Below are 24331 nucleotides of genomic sequence, written 5' to 3'. Positions count from 1 at the left end.
GAGAGACATGACTTGTAAACTATATATTGTCTAATTTTTGTTTAAATTTTTGAAATGAGTGTTTACTAGACAAACCATTTTAATGTACAGCAGAATGTTAGCTTTCCATGAGATTCATACATACCTAAAGCAAACTTATTTTTGATTGTAAACCTTATACATACATACAATAGAATTTACTTCTGGACAGAACTGTTGAGGAGTTAAAATATAGTTGAACATATTTCATAAAATCTGTAGCTTCTTTAATACATTATATGGATTGAATGGACAAGTTATACTATAATAAATTTTGCCAGTAATTGTTACACGACTTATAAAGAATACATTTTGAAACTATTAAAGCAGTCACATTCTAAAAATTAGTTGTGACTAGGACAGTTTTAACTAAAGTAATATAATTAATTCCACTAAACTATATTTGGTCACACATGGTTGGACCTGTAACCAAAATAGTGTCTTCAAAGTCCATTCACAGCCCGAAATGCTGCCCCTGTTTATTGATATATTTTGATTCCAATTTCTAACGTCTTAATAAATTAACATACTAAAGTACATCATTTGTAAATACAGATAGTCCTTGACTTATAACCATTTGTTTAGTTACCATTTGAAGTTACAATGGCACTGAAAAAAATGACGGTTTTTCACACTTACCACCATTGCAGCATCCCTATGGTCAAATGATCAAAATTCTGGCTCTTGACAACTGGTATTTATGACTGTTGCACTGTTTTGGGGTCATGTGATCACTATTTGTAACCTTCCCAGCTGACTTCCAATGAGGTCAGTAGGGGAAGCCAGATTCACTTAACAACTTCATGATTTACATAACTACTGCAATGATTTGCTTAGCAATTGTGGTAAAAGGTTCGTAAAATGGGGTACAACTCACTTAACTCTCTTGCTTAGCAACCGAAATGTTGGGCTCCATTGTGGTTGTAAGTTGAGGACTACCCCTAGCAATTTCATTATCCATTCTGAATGTTAAAAAGTCAGCTTTATCTACTGTAATAATTGGATTACTGTAAAACACTTTGCTTTTACACTCTGTAGAATTTTGTTTTCTGTTCCACTATGGATGTAAGGGAGGATTCATAACTCATATTCCTCAATTCTGTCTTCTATTTCCTGAATTATAAGAATCTGAACTTCAGTGTCATGATGTGGAAATTCATGAGAAAACTTGTTTTTGAAAGTCTCGGAATTTGTTTAAAGTGAGAAATTAAGAAACTTACAGATTTAAATAATACATTTATCTTCCATAGAAAACTGTATCTAACACTTATTAAGCCTTAATACTTTATCATCCTCTTTGACAGTTTTTTGTTAATGTCAACCAGTTTTTTAAAAATAAATTATACTTAATAAACCCCTTGGGAAAACCATGTAGAATATGAACATAAGCATGTACATATCCATTTATATCAACCTTTTCAAATTCTTTCCTCTATTCCTTATGTTCTAACCTTTGTGTGATGCATTTTCTTTCAGTGAAAATACATATAGAGATACAGTACCATAAATTAATGGACAATAGACTGAAACAAGCTTTTTTCTGTGGAAATTTTAGTATTGATATTTCACTTGTTTTTCAAAAGAGTGATGCGATATGAAACAGATGTGGTATGGGGCACTTTGATGAGAGGAGGAAGACAAGACAGCTTCTCAACAGAAGTACTTGAAAATCTCTTTCATGGTAATTTCATTTAATTGCTTTCAGACAATAGCATAATAACATTTTTATTCAATACATTCATTAGTCTGTAATTTTATAATTGATGGCTTAACAGACTAGCAAGTTTCAAACTCACCTATTTATGGCTACTGGAGATTATAAATTGATAAGGCTTTTAATATTCAGAGATTGCAGCCCTTGAAGTATTAGGAATGCAAAAGAATTTTTAGGTTGTTTGTATGTATGAGTTTTTCTTGGGAACGTAACAGCCATTTTATGGAACTAAATAATGAACTTAATTAGTTCTTGATCTGATGATAAAAGTTGGAGTGTGTTTATTGTTACTTGCTGAATATAGGTACAAAGTAAAGCATGGATTAACCAAATAATTTTTCTATAATATTTTGATAGCAAGCACTGAAAATAAGCTTTACTACTGCCCATACTCTTGGTTGCAGAAATGCACATGGTTTGCTACATAATAAAAACTTGTACTTTAAACGTTCTAAATTTCTCTCATCACATATAAAAAGCTGAAACTTTATTTAGTTTACCTATATTCTAGGAAAATCCTGCATTTCTGCTACACTATAGTATAGTAGTCTCTAGTATAGTATACTATAGTTTCCCTCTTACTTGCAAATAAATGAAATAGTTGTTTATATCAATATTTTTATAATACAAAACTCTAAATGTGTAAAAATGTTTCAAACTCTAAAAGCCAGAACCACTTTTTTAAAAAACAAAAACAAAATCTGGTCTTAAACATCACTCAGTAGATATATACAAAGACAACTGGCTAAGGATCTAAAAATAGCAACTGTAGTAGTTATCCTAGGTCAGACATGTCAAACTCGCAATGTCACATGATGTATTGGAACTTTTTCCCCATTGCCGGCAATGAGGTGGGCACAGTTTCCTCCTGATGCGTCCAGCCTGCAGGCCAGCAGTTTGACACCCCTGTCCTAGGTGATGAAATAAAAGCTAATTTTCCCACTCAAATTGTGGGATTTAACTTTAGCTTGATAAGGCTCACTAAATTGTGATTGGAAATAGAGGACAATCATTTGCAAATTTATTAAACAAGCCTTAAGTACTAATCCTAAAAATCCCAATGCATATATAGCCATTATTTCTCATGCCAAATTCTATATCATATTATACATTTTTCTAAATGAAGCTAAATTGAGTTTTTTTTTAAAAAAATGTAAATGCTCACATATTCAAAGTATGGCCATAAGCACTTGAGATTTGATTACCGTACACATTAAATTAGAAAATGACTTATTTTAGTGGTACAATTGGAATCTAATGTCCAGAATAATTCCAATTATGAACTGATCATATTCTTTCCTAATTTTAATTTTGATCTATTTTGTTGTGAATTAACTTTAAAAAGGGAAACCATTTATCTTTTAAAAATAAAATACTGAAATTGCACAGGACATCTGTAGAATTATTAGAAATGCTTGTCTATCTAGAATGCCATTATTTAGAAAGGCATAAAATCCTAATGCCACAAATAATGGATAACATAATTGAAGCAGTCTTGAACTCGAACAAATCCTAGTTGATAGTTCCAATGAAAAAAGACCGGCTTCACTTAGTATAAGGAATTTTCAACAGGAGCAAGACTTGACCAATCTGTTCAACAGTCAGGAAATGTTCCATGTGAAAATGCATTAATGATATTCCTTGGCACTGAAAGAATTAGAGAATTTGTGTTTGCATAGATCTCCATATGTACATCAGAACTTTTAGAGAAGTGTGTATTTCATAATCACAATTTTACATTGTATTCAAGCTGGAAATATGAATTTTTGTATTTTGATATTAAATTGTAACCTGAAACACTTCAAGTTTCATCTTGTTTTTTTAAATATTTAATGTACCAAAAGAATTAACATACATAACTATTCACTAGCTATGCTTAAAATTCCAGTATATACTGTCGACTAGAATGAAGGCTTAATTTGTGCAATAATTTCTGATGAATAGCATGAAAAAAATACTTTTTCCAGATCACCCTATATCAGGGGTGTCAAACTCATAACGTCATGTGACGTGTCACAACGTATTGCGACATTTTTCCCATTGCCGGCAATGGGGTGGGCGCGATTTTGGCATGACACATCTGACCCGCATCTGGCCCCCTGCCCTATATCATGGAGATACTTTTATTAAACACTATATGCTAGGTCTGCCCATAATGAGTTTCTTCAAAAAGGAAATCAGGGAAAAATATATAATACATTAGGACTCATAAAAAAATCAGTGCAATATTTATTGGCAAAAATGTGTGACACCAATGTAAAAGAATAAAAATGTACAACTTAATCCTCTTCAAAATTCATCATCTAATTTCATAGTTTTGTTACATCCAGCATATTGACATATAATCACAATTATGATAAACATAGTAATGACTTTTAGTCAACTGAGTTTTGGTGCTAGATTGTAATCCATAGATAGAAACACCTACTCTTATTAACCAAATAGCCACTCTCTTGCTATAGTTATGATTAATTTACATTCCTCTGTTTTCAAAAGGATTTGGTATATTATTAATTGTTTGGTGCTACATATGCAAGCCATGTGCTTATTCCTTCCTCTCTTCATGACTTAATGGGCTAATTCTGAGTTTTGGAAAATCATTTATGGCTGTTATATTAAGAGTATGATTTGTGCTTGCCCTATAAACCAGGATTTTAAGGAATTAGGATTTGATTGCTTGGCATTACATGAGTCAGCCCATTGCTTACTGTAACTGGATTGAAATATGCATTTTAAATCAGCCTTACATTTTTCTTAAAAACAAAAAGCTCAGTTGGAAGCTTTTACTAAAAGCACCTGATAACTAAATCAGGTGCTTTTGGATGTCAGCTGTTCTAGGTTTATTTTTTTTCCACTAGGATCTTGTATAGAGATGAGAAAGTATTTGGGATGCACCAATCAGGCCAGGATAGTGGCAACCAAAGGTTCAGCTGATGATAATCTGATGAATCAGGCAAAAATGAAAATCTTCCAACTAGAAATTGGTTACTGTGACTTAGAAGCTTGAAGGACCATGTCCTTTTACGTGGTAGGCTGTCATTGTGGCTAAAGCATAGGACTTGGTGAAAAAGAGGTAAAGAAAATTACACCATCTTTTCTGAAACTATGTGCAACAAGTTGTGAGAATAAAGAAAACCACACCAAATTCAATCCTTGATTTTAAATTTAAAGCAATCATTTAAATTCATATTAAACATTTTATGTAGGAACTACTAAAATGGATTATATCCTGTATGTTTATTACTTGATACCCAATCTATTTCAGGCATTTTAAATTTGTATGAATGTGTGTATATATACATATGTATACCCACACACATATACACACACACACATAATGTTCCAGGTTATGAGATCAATTTTAATTTACTTATTTATCATTTTCACCAGTAACTTCTAGCAAAGTTTTCAGAATATTTCTAAAGAGACAGGTAGGAATACCTTTGATTTTTTTCACAATATTTTTAAGCAGGATACAAAAGGAAGCTGATATTCTGATCACATATAATCCTTTTAAGAAGTCCATATATGTATCATGTTTTGTGAATGGTTTCCACTTGGCCTTTGGAGAAATTCCATTAAAAATTCCCAAGATAAAATATAAGTTCATCTTAATTGTTCTAAATGCACTGGTCTGGGGGTGGGAATTAGAATCACGGCATTAAGGTTCATATAGGACTACACCACAAATAGTACATGTGGAACTTTAACATATGAGAAATAAATCAATGACTGAAAATCAATCTATTTTAATTTTGTTCTTCATATTGCCAAATTCTATAAATAACTTACTAGAACATACAGAAGAATCTAAACAAAAATACAATGTATAACTAGCATTGTCATTAGATATTATGTGCACAGCATTCATAGTTATCATTTTATGTGGTGTACTGGAAATGAGTTACTGGAAAAAATAGGCACAGATTTTTACATGCATAAAATGAATATCTGGAAAATTAAGTATTAGGGTTAAGGAATCATATCCAAATCTGCCCTTCAATTCTGAGAAGACACTTTAATCCATCAGAAGTTCCCATAAACAAAAGGGAGAGAAAGGACCTGCTTCCCATTTTGTTTTCAATTTCCTGGATTATATTTTTGAAAAAGAACAGACAATCTCTTCCCTCATTGCATTCATGTAAGGTTTGGCTGAATCAAAAAGCTTTTCCAGATAAAATAACATCACTTGGTACTAACTAGAATTATTGTCTTGTTCTGAGTGTTCAATAAAATGAAAATAAAATACTTTGGAATCATAGATTTAATTTTGTAAAAATATAAATATGTGTTAGGTTACACATTGCAACTTTACTCAGCTCTTCAAGGCTAATTTAGAAGTAATGGTGATACTTAAGAGACATGTCCAAAGTTTTGTAAGTATCATATTTTGCTTCCATGACGGGACTTCATTTCCCTTTTTTTTAAACCTTTCTGGCACAATCTAAATTTGCTCTATATGATTTCCTAATCCTTCAGAGCAGATTTGATGGTTGGCAGGCGAGAAGAAACATGTTCCACTGGTGAATTCTATTCTGCCTGGAATGACATGACTGGATACTGCCCCAAGTTTTCTTCAATACCAGCACACAATTTAAAGAATGATCTCCCCTCCCATTTTTTAAAAAAAGAAGTATAAAACTGCTGCTTGTTCAAAGTCTTTCATTGCAATTTCAGCAGGAAGTATACATGAATAGATTGCAATGCCACTTTAGCAACTAATGTAAAATTAGTTCCTTCTTATAGGTGGAAATAAATTCTTGTAGGTAGCACATTTACTTCCACATTTATGGAAGTAGAAAGTTACAATACAAGATATGCAGATAATGGAAGCTGCTACTATATGGGAATTATCAAACAAAATTGGTAATTCTCATAGCAAAATTGAAAATAGGAATAGATATAGTTTTTTCACACATCATTTGCTTGCCAAAAACAGGATGGGGAAATTATCATGCTTTCCTCATATAAAGCACTTTAAATTTCTGTTATTTGGAACTCAAAAAAATATGATACTGGATTAAATTTACCCTGGTCTTTTAACATAAAGCCAATTAAAATTATTTTCAGATTTAATAGCTGCATTTGTTTCTGAGGCAGCAGATGTACCTTAAGCCAAATTAAAAAATTATGTAATAAATTTACTGATCATATAGGGCTTTAAGTTTACTGATTTTAGTAATATCCAAAGTGGTTTAATAATATTGATAAAATATAATGAGATGGAGATAGGAATAATAAAGCCAGTAAGTATAGTGAGGTAAAGTAACTTGCTGTCTCTTTCACTTTGGCATATGAAATAATTTGAGTATGCATATGTAATCTTGGGAGATTATGATAAATATTAGAGGAAAATATTGTGCATAAGCAATATAATCTATAGCTGTTTTTATTATAATTAGAACACCTGTGGAAGATCATACTAAGTATTTCCCCAACATTGTAATCCTGCCAATTTTATTCCTGGATGCTCCAGCACTTTAATCAAAGCCCAACAAGTATTTTGTATTTCTCTGCATAGATCAAAAAGTTGAGCTAAACTCAGTCATACCTTGAAAGCAAATATTAAAGGATATGCATCCTAGTCATATAACTTGGGAGTAAACTTGTTTCAATGTTTACCACCATGAAAATATGCTTAATATAGCAGTATTAGACATTTATTAAGAAGTAGGGCACAGAACTCTTTTTTTCTCAATTTCAGGAAGGCAAAGAACAAGTTTAACGCACTTAATATATATTTTTCTTGAGCAAGTGTAGTCCGCAATTCACATGATTACTGGTATTAAGTAAAACTTTATGAAAGCCCTCATAAGCAATTTTATTCCTAACGATGATGGCTGACAGTGACAAAAACAATGTATCTGAGATCATTTTTTAAAAAATAACTTATAAAGCAGTGATATACACAGCACAAAACAGGTTGGATGGGAAGAAGGAAGCAGTTCTTTCGAAAGATAAAATGTAAACATAAAAAAGATGGAATAAAAGTCCCTATTTCTTATTTCTACTTAAGATGTCGTGTGATAATATTTTACAATGTCCTGAAGGTCTATATATGTATGTGCTCATATTTATGTCTCTGTAACACACACATACATACACCTATCCCTACATATACATACACAGATAATTGTTTGCAGTTCAGTCTTGGGCAGCTCTGATATGCCACATAGCTGAAACCAGATCAAGACCCACTTTCTTCACAAAACAGGGAAGATGGTTGGAAAATAATGGTGGGTCCAAATGTGGCAGAAATCTTTTCTGTTAAACTGTACACAGGGATGAATTTTTTTTCTTCTTTAGTAGCTCTCTGGAGAGGGCCAACTCAGTGCAGCCTTCATGAAGAAAGTTGGTATTGGATCACACACTCATTGTCATGCTGGGGGAATACTGAAAAATAGGAATTCACATTTTAGCTGCAACTCATTTACCAAGATACTAATAGTGAATCTGAAATGCAAGTATCATATTTAATAATAACAACATATGACTATTATTACTAATTTAACATAATAACAATTTAACAATGTGATATGTATCTGGCTTGGCAATGAAGATAAGTGTCATACCTTATTGGCTATAATTTTGCATGCCATATAATATTTGATTAAGCAAAATAGTTATAGAAATATCTGGATACTGAAATTCCTTAAGTCTCTCATGATTTATGATAGGCATTAGAGTTTTGTTTTCTCCTGCTGCCTTTGATATGGAAATTGTGTGCAAACTGATGTGTATATATTTAATGTCTATTAAAATAATGTAATTAAATTAGTATAATTTATAGTATTTCCCTGAAAGTAAGACCTTCCCCTAAAAATCAAGCTAGGGTGGGGGTGGAGCTTACCATTGCAGCCAGGCCTCCCATGGATCGACACTTGCCTTGCTAGTTCACTTCTTCTGCGGCCGAAGGAGCAGCTTCATTCTGCAGCTGAGAATGGAGCTCGGGCCTGCATTTTGCCGTCAGAGGCCTTTCCAGAAGGCCTCTGCATCTAAGAACCGAGCTATGGATTCTGGTTCTGGGCTATGCAGACCTTCTGGAAAGGCCTCTGATGGCAAAATGCAGGCCCGAGCTCCATTCTCAGCTGCAGAGTGAAGCTGCTCCTTTGGCTGCAGAAGAAATGGGTCAGCTGGGCGGGGCTGTCAGTACCACCGCTACGAGGTGAGTGGAAAAGATCCTCCCCTGAAAATATGACCTGGGGCCTCTTTTGGATCCGAACAAAAATATGATCGGGTCTTATTTTCTGGGAAACACGGTATGAAATTTAGAGGAGAACATGTTTTTGTACTATTAATCGGTCACCAGCACACCTTGTTACCCTTCCCCTGTGGTGCTTCCACTATAATATTAAAAATTGTAACATTTCCTAAGATCACCAAATTGCACAAGATTTCAGTCTATAAACTATTAGGCTGACATAACAATGGCCTAGTCCGGGGCATGGATGCGGACAGGGGCATGGGACAACCAAGCTCCACTATGTCTTGGAGACTGAAATTGTTTAAGAGTTACTTATAATTTCTTGACCAAGTTACTGAAATGCTTCATCCAATGTATTCTTACTTTACAGTTACGCAGAATTCTTGGTTTAAACAAAGTAAAACAATGCTGATTTCAATACTTTAATTTCATCATTTTACTTCAGTAACTGATGAACTACTACAATTTTTTATGGTATATCACTATGTTAAAAGGGCTTGTGATACTATTTCAGAAGGAGATTCTTTAGTTGATTAACATCAAGATCTGAATGAAGGGCTAGCCATAGTAATAATTTATACAAAGTGATTAGAAATACGATTGCATTAAATTTTATGCATTTTCTTGAACTGAAAAAGTTCTGTTAGGTTTCAAAGTGAATCATAATTTCATGGTAAGGAAGAAATATTGTATTAATCACATAGGATGAAAATCTGATTTTAATTATAAAGCCAGTTATCTGAAACGATAAACCTTAAATCCAAGTTATTACTATTGTATATAACTTTTGTACAAGTGTTTTTCTCACTGTTAATTTATATCAAAAATATATTTACTGGAAGTGAAAAAACAAAATTATTTTTATACATGAAAACATGTTAAGAATAAGAACATTTATAAACTATAAATTAATTTATATCCCATTATCCTATTGGAATAGTAATCTTTAATTGAAATTTTTGAACATCCTAATGTAAACAGTAATAAGAAAGTCAGATCTATCTGTAGCAAGTTGTTAGTTCTAACAAAATGTAATTCCATTTAGAACAAAATTGTTGATGGACTGATAGACAAGCATTATTTTATTTAGAATTAAATATGAATCAAATAACTCTTCCAAAATCGTATATTTTAAAGAGTCATAAAATAAGCAGTTGGCAAACATTTATCTTAAAAAACACTAGATGGCCTAAACAAGTTAACTGTAAAGCTCCGAATATTATTTCCATTTCATTGTTTGTAAACTACCTCATCATTATAATCCTTTCCATATAATAATTGGATCCATAGGCAAGACATAATTTAACATGAAATATATCATTTTTTATAGTTTGGTTCTGCTGTTTAGTATGCCATATAAATTTCTGATTGTTTTTCTGTCTTTATAACCTCAAATTGGGTAAAATTGTTCTAACCTACAACATGGAAATATATACCTCAGTTGTTCTTTTAAATATATCCTAAGGATCAAGTCAGGAAATGTCGTGCAGAATATCTAGTCCAATGTTGGCTAAATGTTTTGTAGAAGTTGGGGCTATCAATTATTTCAATACATTGAGAAAAAAAGAATCTCTTTAAGAAACAGCTACATTTCAAGCAAAACATCTTTCATACTGGCTGTCCTAATTCATTTACAATGGCAACACCTAAAATGATGAGGTGGAGTTGTACACCAGCAGAACACCCAGAATTAAAAATCCAGTACTTACACTTTCACTCTGAAAAGGATTTAGAAAGTTACCCCCCATTTCACCATCATCTCGAGGGGTCCCAGGCTGATTGCTCATACTCATATTACTTGGAGAATTCTATTTGGAAAACAAAGCAAGAAGATCAAAAGCATAAATCATATGAAACTCTTTTAAAGCATCCCGCGAGAGATACTTTTCTTTCATCCACAAGTACAATTTCCTCATTCTTAAGGGTGAGAGAAACACATATTCAATAAGGATTATCTTATATTTCATGTTCATATTATAACCTTGGCAAAAATCACAAAGTCATGATAGGGCTGATGATTTAGGGCCACAGCACAAGAAATGCCAAATCTAAAAACTGTCCTGAAGCCAACCATGACATTTTCATTCCTGTTAGCATTGAAATGCTGACAGATGTGCAGAGTGTCATGGTTCCGACAGATGAAACTCTTCAAAAGAACTTCGAGGCATTGTTTACATGAAACCAATCCATCATCTCTTACCTGATCAGTCAGAGATTGTAAAAGTTGTATTCAAAAGTTTTGAAAATGTTTTTTTCAATACTGTAGAGCTGTTTTCAATTTATCTTTCTTTTTCTGAAGATTGTGTTGGAACAAATAGATGTCTTTTGCAAATAGAATAAGAGAGTTGGAAGGGATCTTGGGACACTTCTAGTCCAACCCTCTGCTCAGGCAGGAAGCCCTATGCCATTTCAGACAAATGGTTGTCCAATATCTTCTTAAAAATTTTCAGTGTTGGAGCATTCACTTCTGGAGGCAGGTTGTTCCACCGATTAATTGTTCTAACTGACAGGAAACTTCTTCGTTCTAGGTTGCTACTCTCCTTGACTAGTTTCCATCCATTGTTTCTTGTCCTGCCTTCAGGTGCTTTGGAGAATAGCTTGACTCCCTCTTCTTTGTGGCAGCCCCTGAGATATTGGAACACTGCTATCATGTCACCCCTCGTCCCTTCTTTTCAGAACAGAATGGGAGACAGGATTTTATTTACATTTTTAAGGGTGCCCAATTCTATGATGATTCTAGACACACATTTGTATTTAAGTTAGGCATACATTACATATTTTAACTGCTTTGGTTGAGTTCCCCTGAAGACCTCAACTGAGCAGAATTATCAAGTAGGATTGTACCTTGGGTATCATAATGAAATTATGGCCCCTCCTCCATGTGGCACCTTACATGAGATGCCTCCTCTTTTTTCTTCCTTAACTTTAACTTCCTTAACTTAAGAGTGAATAATAAGAATGGGAAAAAAACCAGATATAAGTACTTATTTTGAAAAGATGGATGGGAACAAGGTCAAAGAGTTCAGTAAAAGTGGTTGAGTCATTACCAAAAAGAATGAGAGTAGTGACTGGTGAATAGCTGCTTTGAAAAAAAAAGTTTCTTTCAAATCCATCATTTAAACAAGTTTCCTCATATGTTCAATAGGGAAATCAATGAATCTTAGCGGTTAATTGATTGGATTGTTTATGATTAGTGAAGAATTCAAGGGTGGTAAAAAGTTTTGAATGTGGACAAATTATTCACTGTATTAAGAATAGATTTTGGAAACAATGATACAAGAAAAAAATGTGAAAGGAATGAAAGTAAAAGTAAAAATGAATACAGTAAAACATGAGCCTGTATGGAAAAAAATGAGAAGACAGATTAATTTCCCAAGAGAATGATGGAAAGAAGATGAAAACAGAGAGTATATGGAAACCAGAGAAGTAATAATTATATTACAGAGTATCACAGATATGTATGGAATTATGCTTCTGAAAAGAGAATGTTTGAGTTATAAAAATGCACTTGAAAATGCTGCATGAAATAAGAATGAGAGAAAAGGAAATGGAAAAAAAGAAAGTTTCAAGTATATAGTCAAAGAAATCAAGAATGGTTTAAGATAAGTAGCAGAAAGAAAATGTTAACAGATGTTAATATTGTTTTGGAATTCTGTAAAGAGAACTAAGCAAGATACATGTAACAATGAATGGGATTAAAAGTAATGTTTAAGACAAAATTTATTAAAATGAATTTATACATGCCATAAGGTTGCTGAAAAATGCTACAGCTGCAGGTATATATGGTTAACTGGAGAAGTGTTAAAACATGGATTATGGCTTCCTCATGGAGTGGCTGTGTGATTTGTTGAATGTCATGTAATTATTATTTCATTACACAAAAGAAAAGATAGCAGGAACTGATGCAAAAACTATGGGGGATTTATTTAAGTGTGCCTGGAGAAGCATATGGCAGAATTTGGATTTAAAGAGGTGATAATGAGCAAATCTGTTAAGAGCTGTCTGGTTTTATTATGGGAAGAGTAGTTTACAGACCAAAGTTTTGCTTTTCAGCAAGTCATTGAAAATGTATGAATGTGAGAAAGAAATTTCACTATATGTTTGTTGATTTAAAGCATATTATAAAGTAAATATGCTTAAATTATGGAATGTTTTGCATAAATATTGATTGAATGTTGATTGCTGAAAATGATAAGAGCAGTATATAAAGGAAATAAGGCATTCGTGAAAATAACTTGAATACTTAATACATAGTTTAGTACTAAGCAGGAAGTGAGGTGATATGTTATCCCCTTGTTTGTTTAATTGTGGATAAATGTGCAAGGAATGCTAGTGATGATAGCAAAGATGTTTGGTTGGGTACATTAATATATATATTTGCACTCAGATATGTCATATAATTGACTTAATACATAAATGTCGTGATAATGGAATTGTATATGGATGTGCGAGAAGTAAGGATGAAATGTCCAAGAAGTAATTAACACTTTAGGCCTAAAACTAATGTAACAGTTTTCTTCTTCTTTTTATCTCATGCTTTTAATTTCTTTGACTATCCCTTACTTCTGTTCTGTATTGTGCGGTTTTCCTGAAAGTGAATAATGTGGTGAATATGTCTGTAGGAATTGTCTTTGAGAAAATCAACAGTGAACTTTAAGAAAATGAAAAGAACACATTGTAGCCAGAGTCACCCATAGTTTAAGGAGAAAACTCTTATAAGTCAAGGAAAACCACCTGGGAAAATGTATTTAATTTATATCTGTTTTTAGAAAGAAGGCTCATATCTACATTTCTGTGGTTTGAGACACAAATGTAGCAATAAAACTCAAGCCACTTTAATAAAAATTAGGTTTTAGTTCACGAGCCACAGATACATATTGCAATGTACATATTCAGGTTTCTGTTGTTAGGAAAATTGGGAATATTTTATATGTCTTCAAAGTCAGCATTTTTATTTTAAAACAGTATTTTTAACAGTCCTTTTGTTTAGAGGAAAAGCAATGTTGAAAATTAAATGTGTACTTACTTTGGAGATGCTGTCCATATCTCCTGAGCCTTAAATTAAAAAAAAAAACTCCTCAATTTAATTAAACCAATTTAAACAATACATTCATTTAAATCAACATCTTTCACTTTCCTGCACTGATGATTTTAAATTTAGAGGCCTCACATTCTCTCTTGTCTAAGATCCTAGTACTTTTTCAGATTGCTTTCTGAAGAATTGAAATTAAAATGTTTTTAGAAATTCTAACCTAAGAGGTTACAAGAATGTAAGGAATAATGCTCTATGTCAGAGTTCTCCATCCTTTCCAGAATCACAGCCCGGAGGGGAGAGCAGCAATCATTTCCGTGGACTGCTGGCCAAGAGCCCGCGGCCCAGTACCGGGCTGCAGCCCATAGGTTGGAGACACCTGCTCTATGTAATCCCAAAATTACATAAAGAATAGGGTTTATGTAATTTTATTTCATTTTGCACTTGCACTGATGCTGCTATCTCAAACGGTATTGTTCAAATAATGTTTATATGCCTTTTAGCATGCCTGCTATTACAATTATTTAAATGCTGCCTACTCAAACAAATCTAGATGTCTTATAATAGTCCCATTAAACATATCCATAAAAATTATGAATGCTAAACCATTAAGTATTTTTTAAAGGCTGCTGCATGCTTCCATTTAAACTCAATCCCTAAAAGCTTTGTGGAAGAGGATGGCTGATGTATAAAAATATGTGGGTTAGCTAGACTTGACACAATGAATTATTCCAAAGTGAGATGACTCCTACAGAGAAAGCCATTTTCTAGTTTTCAAAATCTCCTAATCACTTTCAGGATGGGGAGCTGCAGCTTTCTGTCCTGGTCAGACTATTTAGATTCTTTCCACTGAAGGTGGTAAACTAAGGATCAACTTCTTGAACTGAAACCTATTGCCAACCAGAGCAGCTCTCATGAAAGAGATGCTATTCTACTTTATAGGCTAGCAAGAGCAATAGATAATATCTTTTTTGCCCTAACTGGAGTTTCCAGGTCATTTTGAGGGCAGTCCCACGTTGAGTGAATTGCAGTAGTCTACCTGGGAGATAAGAAAATTATAAATCTTCTGTGCTTCCTAGTCCAAAGTAGTCCCTATCAGATATGCCAAAATTGGTTAGAGATGTTCCTGGCTAGTTTCTACCTGATATTCTAGCAGAAGCCATGAATCTAAGAAAACGCACACATTGCACACTAGTTCTTTCTGGTAGAGTGCAATTTTGTCAAGATAAATAAATGAAACTTCCATAGAACAAATGGCTTTTTCTACGAACAGTAACTCAATCTGCTGGGATTCAACCTCAGTCTATTTTTCTCTCATAGCCTCCAAGCCCTGGTCAGGATTTACACAGCATTTCCTGTTTGGTCTGTGATTGAGATATAAAGCTGAGTATCATCAGCATATTAAATATACTGTAATTTCTAACTGCAGACAAAATTTTAAAAAGTAATGAAACAGTTCAATATGATATTTTTTAAACTGGATACATTACCTAGCACAAGATTTAAAAAGGCAAATTATATTCTTACCTAATGATCCATTCATATGATGTGAATCCATTCCACTTAATCCACCCATTGGACCATCAGACCCGGGTCCCATTGGAAACTGCAAAAAAAAGCAAATGCATCATACTCCAAAAATGTTAATAAATAATTTGTAACAAAGAGGAAAAAATATGATAGAGAAAATGCAACTCACAGGATGTAATAAAGAAAGAGTTTAAGAAAATGTCTATGATATCTCTATAATAAATAACTAGATAGATAGATAGATAGAGAGAGAGAGAGAGAGAGAGAGAGACAGACAGACAGACAGACAGACAGATGGATGATTAGAACATTTAATTATTAAAATGTTGGAATTGAGAGGCATAATTTTAAATGTATGTATTTATTCCTGTTATTTACATTAGGTCTGTTGGCTCCAGGAGGTACTGCATTCATTAAAGTGTACATATTATCTCCAGAGTTGGTTGAATCTGAAAACAAAAAGGCTGTTAAAAACCAAGTACTTTCAATGAAATCAATGAAAATAGTTGTTATTTTTAACAAAAGACATTTCCAACTGGATGATTATTAACATTCTATAAATAAAGTATAAGATACTTCACAATATCTACACCAGGGGTCTTCAAACTTGGCCCTTTTATGACTTGTGGACTTCAACTCTCAGAATTCCTCAGCCAGTGTGCCTGGCTGAGGAATTCTGGGAGTTGAAGTCCACAAGTCATAAAAGCGCCAAGTTTGAAGACCCCTGATCTACAGCCACCCATAGTAGGCATTTATTTCAAAGTAGTAACGATATATTGGAGTCCAGATCACTGAGTGAAAGGTCACAGAGGTTTTTCTAATGAGTCACAATTAAATATTTTATTTTGCTTAGAGAAAGAGTAATGACATTGTGAGGTAAGATGTTAACTTCCAAAATCGCCATGAAGTACAGGTAGTCCTTGACTTACAACAGTTCATTAAGTGACTGTTCAAAGTTACAACAGCACTGAAAAATGTGACCTTTGCAGCATTCTCATGATCATGTGATCAAAATTCAGATCATTGGTAACTGGTTCATATTTATGACTGTTGTTGTGTCCCAAGATCATATGATCACCTTTTGCAACCTTCTGACAAGCAAAATCAATGGGGAAACCAGATTCACTTAACAACTGGATTACTAACTTATCAACTGCAGTGATTCACTTAACAACTGTGGTAAGAAAAGTCATAAAATGGGGCAAAATTCATTTAACAAATGTCTCACTTAACAACATAAATTTTGAGCTCAATTGTGATTGTAAGTTGAGGACTACCTGTATTCTGTAAGTAAGCGAAATTGTTGGATTAATGGCAGAGATATCCTTGTAGAATTGTAGATAATATCTGTATGCATTTTATTTATGAAATACAAAAAGATGCAGAGCAATAATAAGAATATAGGATGAGTTTTTAAAGTTTTGTTTGGTAAAGTGTCAGTGTATTAACCTATATTTAAGCTTTTAAATACGTGCTTTAATATTTAAAAATAAAATCATCTATATTTTTTGTGCAAAAAACAGAAAATAAGACAAATACTTTATCTGGAAAAAAACACACAAAAAACCTAGGTTTATTTCTAAATAATGCAACTTTAGTAAGCCATCATTTTAGGTTAGATAAGACTATAGAGGGAGCCAGTTTGGGGTAATGGTTAAGGCACCATGCTAAGGACGAGGAGACCATGTGTTCTAATACCACCTTAGGGAAAAGCCAAATGGGTAACTTTGGGCAGTCATGCTCTCTCAGCCCTAGGAAAGAGACAATGGCAATTCTGAAATTTTGCTAAGAAAACTGCAAGAACTAGTCCAGGTAGTTGCCAGAGGTAAACACTACCTGACACCTGATCAGCTTTTGTAAGTTTTTTTTTCTTTTCAGGGAATTATCTTAAATTCAGAGTTATCACTTTTTTTCAGATAAATACAGTAGTAAAATATTACCAGCATTTTTGTTTTATATTCACTATTATGTTTGAGAGAAATACTCCCAGAGTGAGGAAAACTATAATACGGCATTCCGAAAATGTAGACAAGATCAAGGAAATTACACATTATTTCATAGCTTTGCATTAATGCCATTTTAGGCAAATATGGTAATTAATAAAAAACAATACTATAGGTTAATTTGACATTATATTTGAAAATATTCTTAATGACTTATGCAACAAAATGTTGCTATTCCCTGTGATACAGGAAGCTGTAACAATTTGTGTTCATTCCTGGGAAAATTAAGGAATTCTCTTTCAGATTGAGAGTATGGCTGATAGGCAGTATCCTATAAGTAAAATTGTGTGTTATATTCATATAAAATAAGGATATCTACAATCTACCAAGTTCTGTAAAGATTTACAATGGTTGAGAATTCTATTGAAATGTTAAGAAAATGTTAAACTATTGCTGTATCAAACACTGCCATTTCATTTCCTCATTAAAGTTATCTACCTGCTGGACTAGGCATGATGGGTGTTCCAGGTGGCCCTCCACCTCCCGGTGGACCCTTAAAAAAAGAAAGGTAAATCAGTAACGTGCACACACACACACACACACACATATTATATAAGCAACATAATTAAAAGATTTGATTAAACAATAACAGCTTGTTTAATCAAACAACAATTTATCATTAACCATTTCATTTTCCAAATGGTAACCTATAGGTACAATGTAACTCAGAGATTTGCTTTTTCCAGCAAGAAAACCTGAATTGCTCAGCAAAATACAATTATTCAGCTAATAAATATTTTATCACCAGATCAACTCAAATTCATAACTGTTCCTTAATTTGATTCAGGTGGAAGACTTTCATTCTAATGGAAAAGACTTGAGGCTTGGTACTTTTCTCTCTAGCTAGCTGTGACATTCCATAAAACTAACAAAATTCTTTCAGAAGAACTTTGCTAGCATCTCTCTTTATTATCTTGCTCCAAATCTGAACACATACCTTCCTATTAACCCTTTACCTTGAAGACTGCTCTAATTTTCTATTTATGTTGTTTTTTCCATCTTTTATATAACTGAACTTCCATTTTTGAACTTCTCTGTTTTTCCTGTTCAGCACATAGCAATTTTGGTTTTTGTAACCAAAGTAAATATTAAAGAATTAGTTCCCCTTTCTCATAATTATATCTATTTTCAACATGACAAGAAAAAAATAGTTATTCTTGGCTGTGGTAGACTAAGAAACCATCATATATTTTTCCCCTTTGTAATAATTCTCTAAAAGGGACGCGGTGGCTCAGTGGGTTAGGACGCTGAGCTTGTCGATCAGAAGGTCGGCAGTTTGGCGGGTCGAATCCCGAGTGCCGCGTAACAGAGTGAGCGCCTGTTACTCGTCCCAGCTTCTGCCAACCTAGCAGTTCGAAAGCACATAAAAATGCAAGTAGATAAATAGGGACCACTCCGGTGGGAAGGTAACAGCGTTCCGTGCGCCTTTGGCGTCTAGTCATGCCGGCCACATGACCACGGAGACGTCCTCGGACAGGCGCTGGCTCTCCGGCTTTGAAACGGAGATGAGCACCGGCCCCTAGAGTCGGAAACGACTAGCACGCATGTGTGGGGGAACCTTTACCTTTTTAATAATTCTCTATCGAATCAACTGTTCTGCTCATAATAACAATCAATATGCATTGGTAACTCAGTACTCATTGTCAATTGGGAAGTGCAATGAATACACAATTTCTTCCATAAGGAATAATGCACTAGTCAGGAGGCAATCGACATCAGCAGGTTCTAGCTTGTGCATTGAGTATCAAACAAACAACAAATACCGGGACCATATTTTTGTGTCAAAATGCATTGAGTACCAAATTTGACAAGTTTCAAAACATTTGAGTGCTGAGATACCACTGTACTAGAAATACATGCCAGACATAACTGATGTTCTTGTGCTTTTTTCTTAGCAATTCAACATCTATATTTGAAACTGAACAGAATGGTGTATGCACACAATGATGTGCGCACACACATACTTACTACATAATTCCCAGGTGAAGCAGAAGAGTACGGTATCTAAAAGACAGTAAGACAATAAAAGTAGGCTATTCCTTTCAGTTCAGATAGAATAACAAGGTTTTTATAAATATTATTTTATTATTTTAAAGTTAGTTTTTACAGAAAAGAAAGAATATATCCATTCTTTCAATTAATTAAACGTATTAAGAAAGGGAATGGTACTGTTGAAACAAAATCAGTCATATGGAATTAAAGGTAGTCCTCAATGTCCATTCGTTCAACCAACTGTTCAAAGTTATGACAGCATTGAACAAAGGGACTTATGACTACTCCCCGAAAAACCTCTGTGGTCAGGTAAACAAAATTCAGGCCCACTAAGACTCGCCCGCATTTACAACTGCCTGTAGGCCACTTGCCCACCTGCTGGATGCCACTACTATTGGCCATTTTATCCCCCTTTTTGGTGCATCTGGGATGTTTCTCATGCCTACTCAAGGTCTCTATTCACACACTAACTAGGGTCTCAATTAATGTCCTGTCCAGGGTCTTCAAGTTGGGTTCTTCTTTTGCACTGCTACAGCTGGGGTCATCTTTCATGTGCCAGTGAAAAATCCTGAGTGAGGCACAAACAGAGGCCCTGGTTGGCGTATGAATGAAAATCCTGAACAGAGTATAAGAGAAGCTCTGGCTGCACCAGCATGAAAGAAGACAGTTGCAAAAGAAGTACTCAAACAGTATGGTAGTGGTGCACAGGGCTGGGTGGTGTGTGCTGCTGGTTGTAGCAGTTAAGCAGATAGCCAAAAGGTCACAGATGGAGTAGAGATAGGCAGGTGGAGGGAGTTCAAGAGGAGGCAGTCCCTTATCTTACTGAGGCTTACGGCTGGGAGGGTTCAAGCTGGGAATGGCTTGGATCGGGGTGGGTCCTTGCACCTAATTACTTGTGGGATTCAGTTAATGATGGCAATGGGGACTGCTGTCACTAAGCAATGCAATCACATAATGTCACGGTTTATAGTTGCATTGCTTTGCAACAGAAATTCTGGTCCCAATTACCATCATTAACCAAGGACTACCTGTAGAAAAAAACATTTTTTACAATTAGTTTTATCCTAACTTTACATATAGAATTTCATAAAAAAATGAAAAATTTAAAAAGTCAACTATAAACGAAACAACAAATTTGATCTGATTGTGCAGTTATTAATATTTTAGGTACGCAATCAGGTATACAAATAATTAAATTACCATATTATCTAAAGCCCTTTGAAATAAGAGCAATCTTTAGTATCTTTTGGAAGACCAAGTACAATCTCTAAAAAGACCTTTTGGGTTTATAAAAACTAATATCATTATCAACCAGACAGTTACTATGTGGAAAAACTGATAAAACAAGCATGTTTTGATTAATTTGCTTTCACTTCTTTTTTAACAGGACAACACTTCATATAAATATTTACTCACAGAATTGGCATTTGTAGGGTTTGGCCAAGGTCTACCACCTCCTGGACCCCTAAAATAAAGATCAAATTTCAGTTTAAATAAGTAATAAAGCTTATTTAATGATAAACTAATAAGTGTAAGCAAAATTCTTTAGGCTGTTATTGATATTCTTTAAAAATGCAATTACTGAAAAAGCAAAGTAAGTACACTTGATACTGATTTCGTTTTTCATTTAGAATTTAAAACAAGAACTTAATACGGATTAGTATTAGTAACTGCAATCAATATATGCCTAGAATTATTGTACTGAGATATTTTATATATCGGAGGTCTCCAACCATTCTGGGCTCAAGGACTGGAAGGAAGGAGAGGAGCTTCAAAATTGGTGAGCACACACACATGGGGCCATGCAAGTGGCGTGGCACTAGCAGCCCCGTTCGTGCATGTGGAATGAACTGGCACCGTGCGCATGCGCAAATGGTTGCACAAACCACCCAGGCTAGCTGTGCACGCGCAAATGGGCTGCTGACACATGTCCTGTGCTAGCATCCCTGTTCGCACCCGTGCGCATGTGCAAATGGGGCCAGGGGTGGTAGCATGAGTGGGGGGAATGCACACCCATGCGTGCACACACCAGCCAGCTGTTTCTGTGGCCTCCTGGCCAAGAGCCCACGGCCTGGGACCGGGCTACGGACCATAGGTTGGGGACACCTGTTTTATATGATATTCTGACAAGTAAATATCAGTCTAAGGTATATCTATAAAATAATCCATCCCGCCAAAATTTTAGGAAGCATCACACTTTACCATATCTTTCCTGACCAATTCTGATTTGTTGTATGGTCTTTATAAATTCAGTAAGTGTACACAACATATCATTTTAGTTACGATGTTCTTATCTTATTGTTATACCTTTAAACTACAGCTGTGCTTACAAATTGTGAACCCTTTTAAATGTTCAATATTTCTACATAAACACAATCTGTTCTCCACATGTTCTAAAACTAGATATAAAGAACCCAATTAAACTAATGGGCCAAAACTATTCTATTTTTTCTTTGCTTTGTTGCTTCTGATCCAACTATATTTCATAACCAACAACCTATCTCCACCCTTCCATTCCTGTAAAAAAGTGGTGGGTGGCAGTTGCAGAGGAACCTAGAGAAAGTACTACCTTATTCTTTTCAGTAAAGATTCAGGCTTGGGCAATGGACAAGAATTACATTGATTGTTCTTACATAAAGATATGGATGAGAACATATTATTAGTCTTGATGGATTTGCTGAGGACCTTCAATATCATCAATCATGCCATATTTTTGGGCTATTGGCAAACATTAGGAATTGGGGACACCATTCAACAGTGATTACACTCTTTCCAGAACAGGTAGTTCCAATCATATATAGGGGAAGTTATCAAATCTAGGACAGTCTGTTAAACGGTATCTACAGGGTTTGACTCATCAATACATTGTTGACATCCCACTTTGACACCTAGATGATCTGGTAGAAGACTTGAGGCTATAAGGATTCAGATGGTAAAAAACCAGATTCAGACTTAATTCTAACAAAACTGAATGACTGTTGGTTTGGAGGCCATCCAATTTAGTTCTTTGTAGTCTGTATTCCCCAGAAACAGCTGGTATGTAATCTTGGGGTTTCAGCTTCTGCTGAAACAGCAGATGTAAGCTTTAGCCAGGACTTTTCCCTCATTTCATTCAGGCATTCATGGAATATAAGACACAGTTAAGGTCATATGCTCTTGTCACATGTTTGGACTATTTGGACTATTGTAATGCATTTTTACACAGGACTGTCCTTAAAAACTGTCAAGAAACTGCAGTTAATGTAGAATTGTAGTTGCCCACATACTAACTGAGATTATGATGTGGTACATAAAACCAATATTATAGAGCTGAATTGCTGCTATTTGCTTTCAAAATATATCTCCAGATACTAGTTATCAAAGTTAAAGCCCTACATGGTTTGGACTTCATTATCTACAAGATTATTTACTACAAATAGTAACATATTGCACCCCAAATATGTGACTGCCAAGAGTGCTTGTTGAGAGGGCCCACTCTTCATAAGGTAAGGCAAAACCCTTCTGTGGAACACCACTTTGAGATTTAAGATCCGTACTCTCACTCTTAACATTTAGCAAACTTTTGAAAACCTAGTTGTTTATAAGACATTTGAGATAGTAAAGTGTCTTGTCATACTGCTGCTAAATTATATCATCAGTATAAGCAATGAAATAATGACACTATTTTATTACACTGAATGTGAAGATGTACGATTTTTAATAAGTTTCAAAGATACTATTGTATACCATGTAGTCATATGACTAAAGCAGTGTAAAAATTCAAAATAATTTATCAAATAAAACAAAAAACATTAAAAATATTTAAAAATCAATTACAGCTTTATATAACTATACACAAATCCTCTAAAATTTATTCTCGCACTAATGATGCCATGTAGGTTTCATTTTCTTGCTGGATGCATCATACTATTGATAAAATCCTTTATTTACAAAACAAAAAGAAAACTTTGCTATCATTTGCAGTACTGTACCTTAATGAAAATTAATTCCCTCTACGTTATTATGAAATAACCAGTTTGTTCTGGTAGCTGAGGAACAAGGCTAGAACCTGGGAAAGTTCTAGTTCTGCCTTAGGCACAAAGCAAGCTGGGTCACCCCATCATTCTCTCACAACCTTAGGAAGCAGGCATGGCAAGCCGCTTCCTAAATCTTGCCAAAAAACCTGCAGGGACAAGTCTAGGCAATTACCAGGAGTCAACACTGATTCAAAGGGACCAAAAAAGAGACAAGCTGTGAACACCATGTGGTTGAAATACTTCTCACATTGAACTTTGTATAATTCAACCCCCACCAAAAATCAATATACTACATTTTAAGAAAATCTCTGAAAAATGTTTCTTCAATTTTAACACTTGCCTCAATATTAATCTTGGCTGTAAGACCATCTTTTATTTCTTAGTATTATAGAAAATAAGGATTAAATCTACCTTGAGAGATTATATGTTCTCAAGTTTATAGGTGTCTAAAAGCTCAAAGGGACTGCGAAAAGTATCTTTCATAACAGAAATGATGGACTATCAAACTAAGTAATAATACAGTCTGACATTTTAAGCATATTTGAAATCTTCACCTGATGTCTTACTGCTGATGAAATAAAACCCTATGAATCATACCACAAAGATTTGTTAGCTTCTAATGTACTGAACATTAAAAGGTTTCATATAATGCCAGATAAAATGGATATGCAGACATGTTTTATTTCAAAATGTTTTGAATATGACATGTTGTGAAACATTCTACATCTGAGATATTTCAAGTATTTTCTAGAAGCTTGTTGAGTTGCCAAACTTTGAAACCACCAGAGCATTTCAAGAAATTTTTATGCTCGAAATGTTTTG

The 24331-nt window shown here is 34.1% G+C and overlaps 1 protein-coding gene across 4 annotated transcripts in view; it reads right to left on the bottom strand.

Annotated features, from left to right (window-relative positions):
* Nucleotides 1–1241: 1241 nt before the first annotated feature.
* SSBP2 (single stranded DNA binding protein 2) overlaps nt 1242–24331 on the bottom strand; it is a 142837-nt gene continuing 119747 nt past the window's right edge. For all 4 annotated transcript variants that reach the window (XM_083357252.1, XM_083357250.1, XM_083357253.1 and 1 more), the window contains 8 exons: nt 20910–20958; nt 19470–19505; nt 17940–17994; nt 15877–15947; nt 15496–15574; nt 13963–13991; nt 10646–10744; nt 1242–8125 (listed from right to left, as the gene is read on the bottom strand). In XM_083357252.1, coding sequence (XP_083213378.1) covers nt 8096–8125; nt 10646–10744; nt 13963–13991; nt 15496–15574; nt 15877–15947; nt 17940–17994; nt 19470–19505; nt 20910–20958 — 448 coding nt within the window. In that variant the 3' untranslated portion in view covers nt 1242–8095. The remainder of the gene's footprint in view (nt 8126–10645; nt 10745–13962; nt 13992–15495; nt 15575–15876; nt 15948–17939; nt 17995–19469; nt 19506–20909; nt 20959–24331) is intronic.

The sequence above is a fragment of the Vipera ursinii genome (assembly GCF_947247035.1).
Source record: "Vipera ursinii genome assembly, chromosome: 2".
NCBI lineage: Eukaryota > Metazoa > Chordata > Lepidosauria > Squamata > Viperidae > Vipera > Vipera ursinii.
This window is presented reverse-complemented; position numbering and strand designations above follow the sequence as displayed.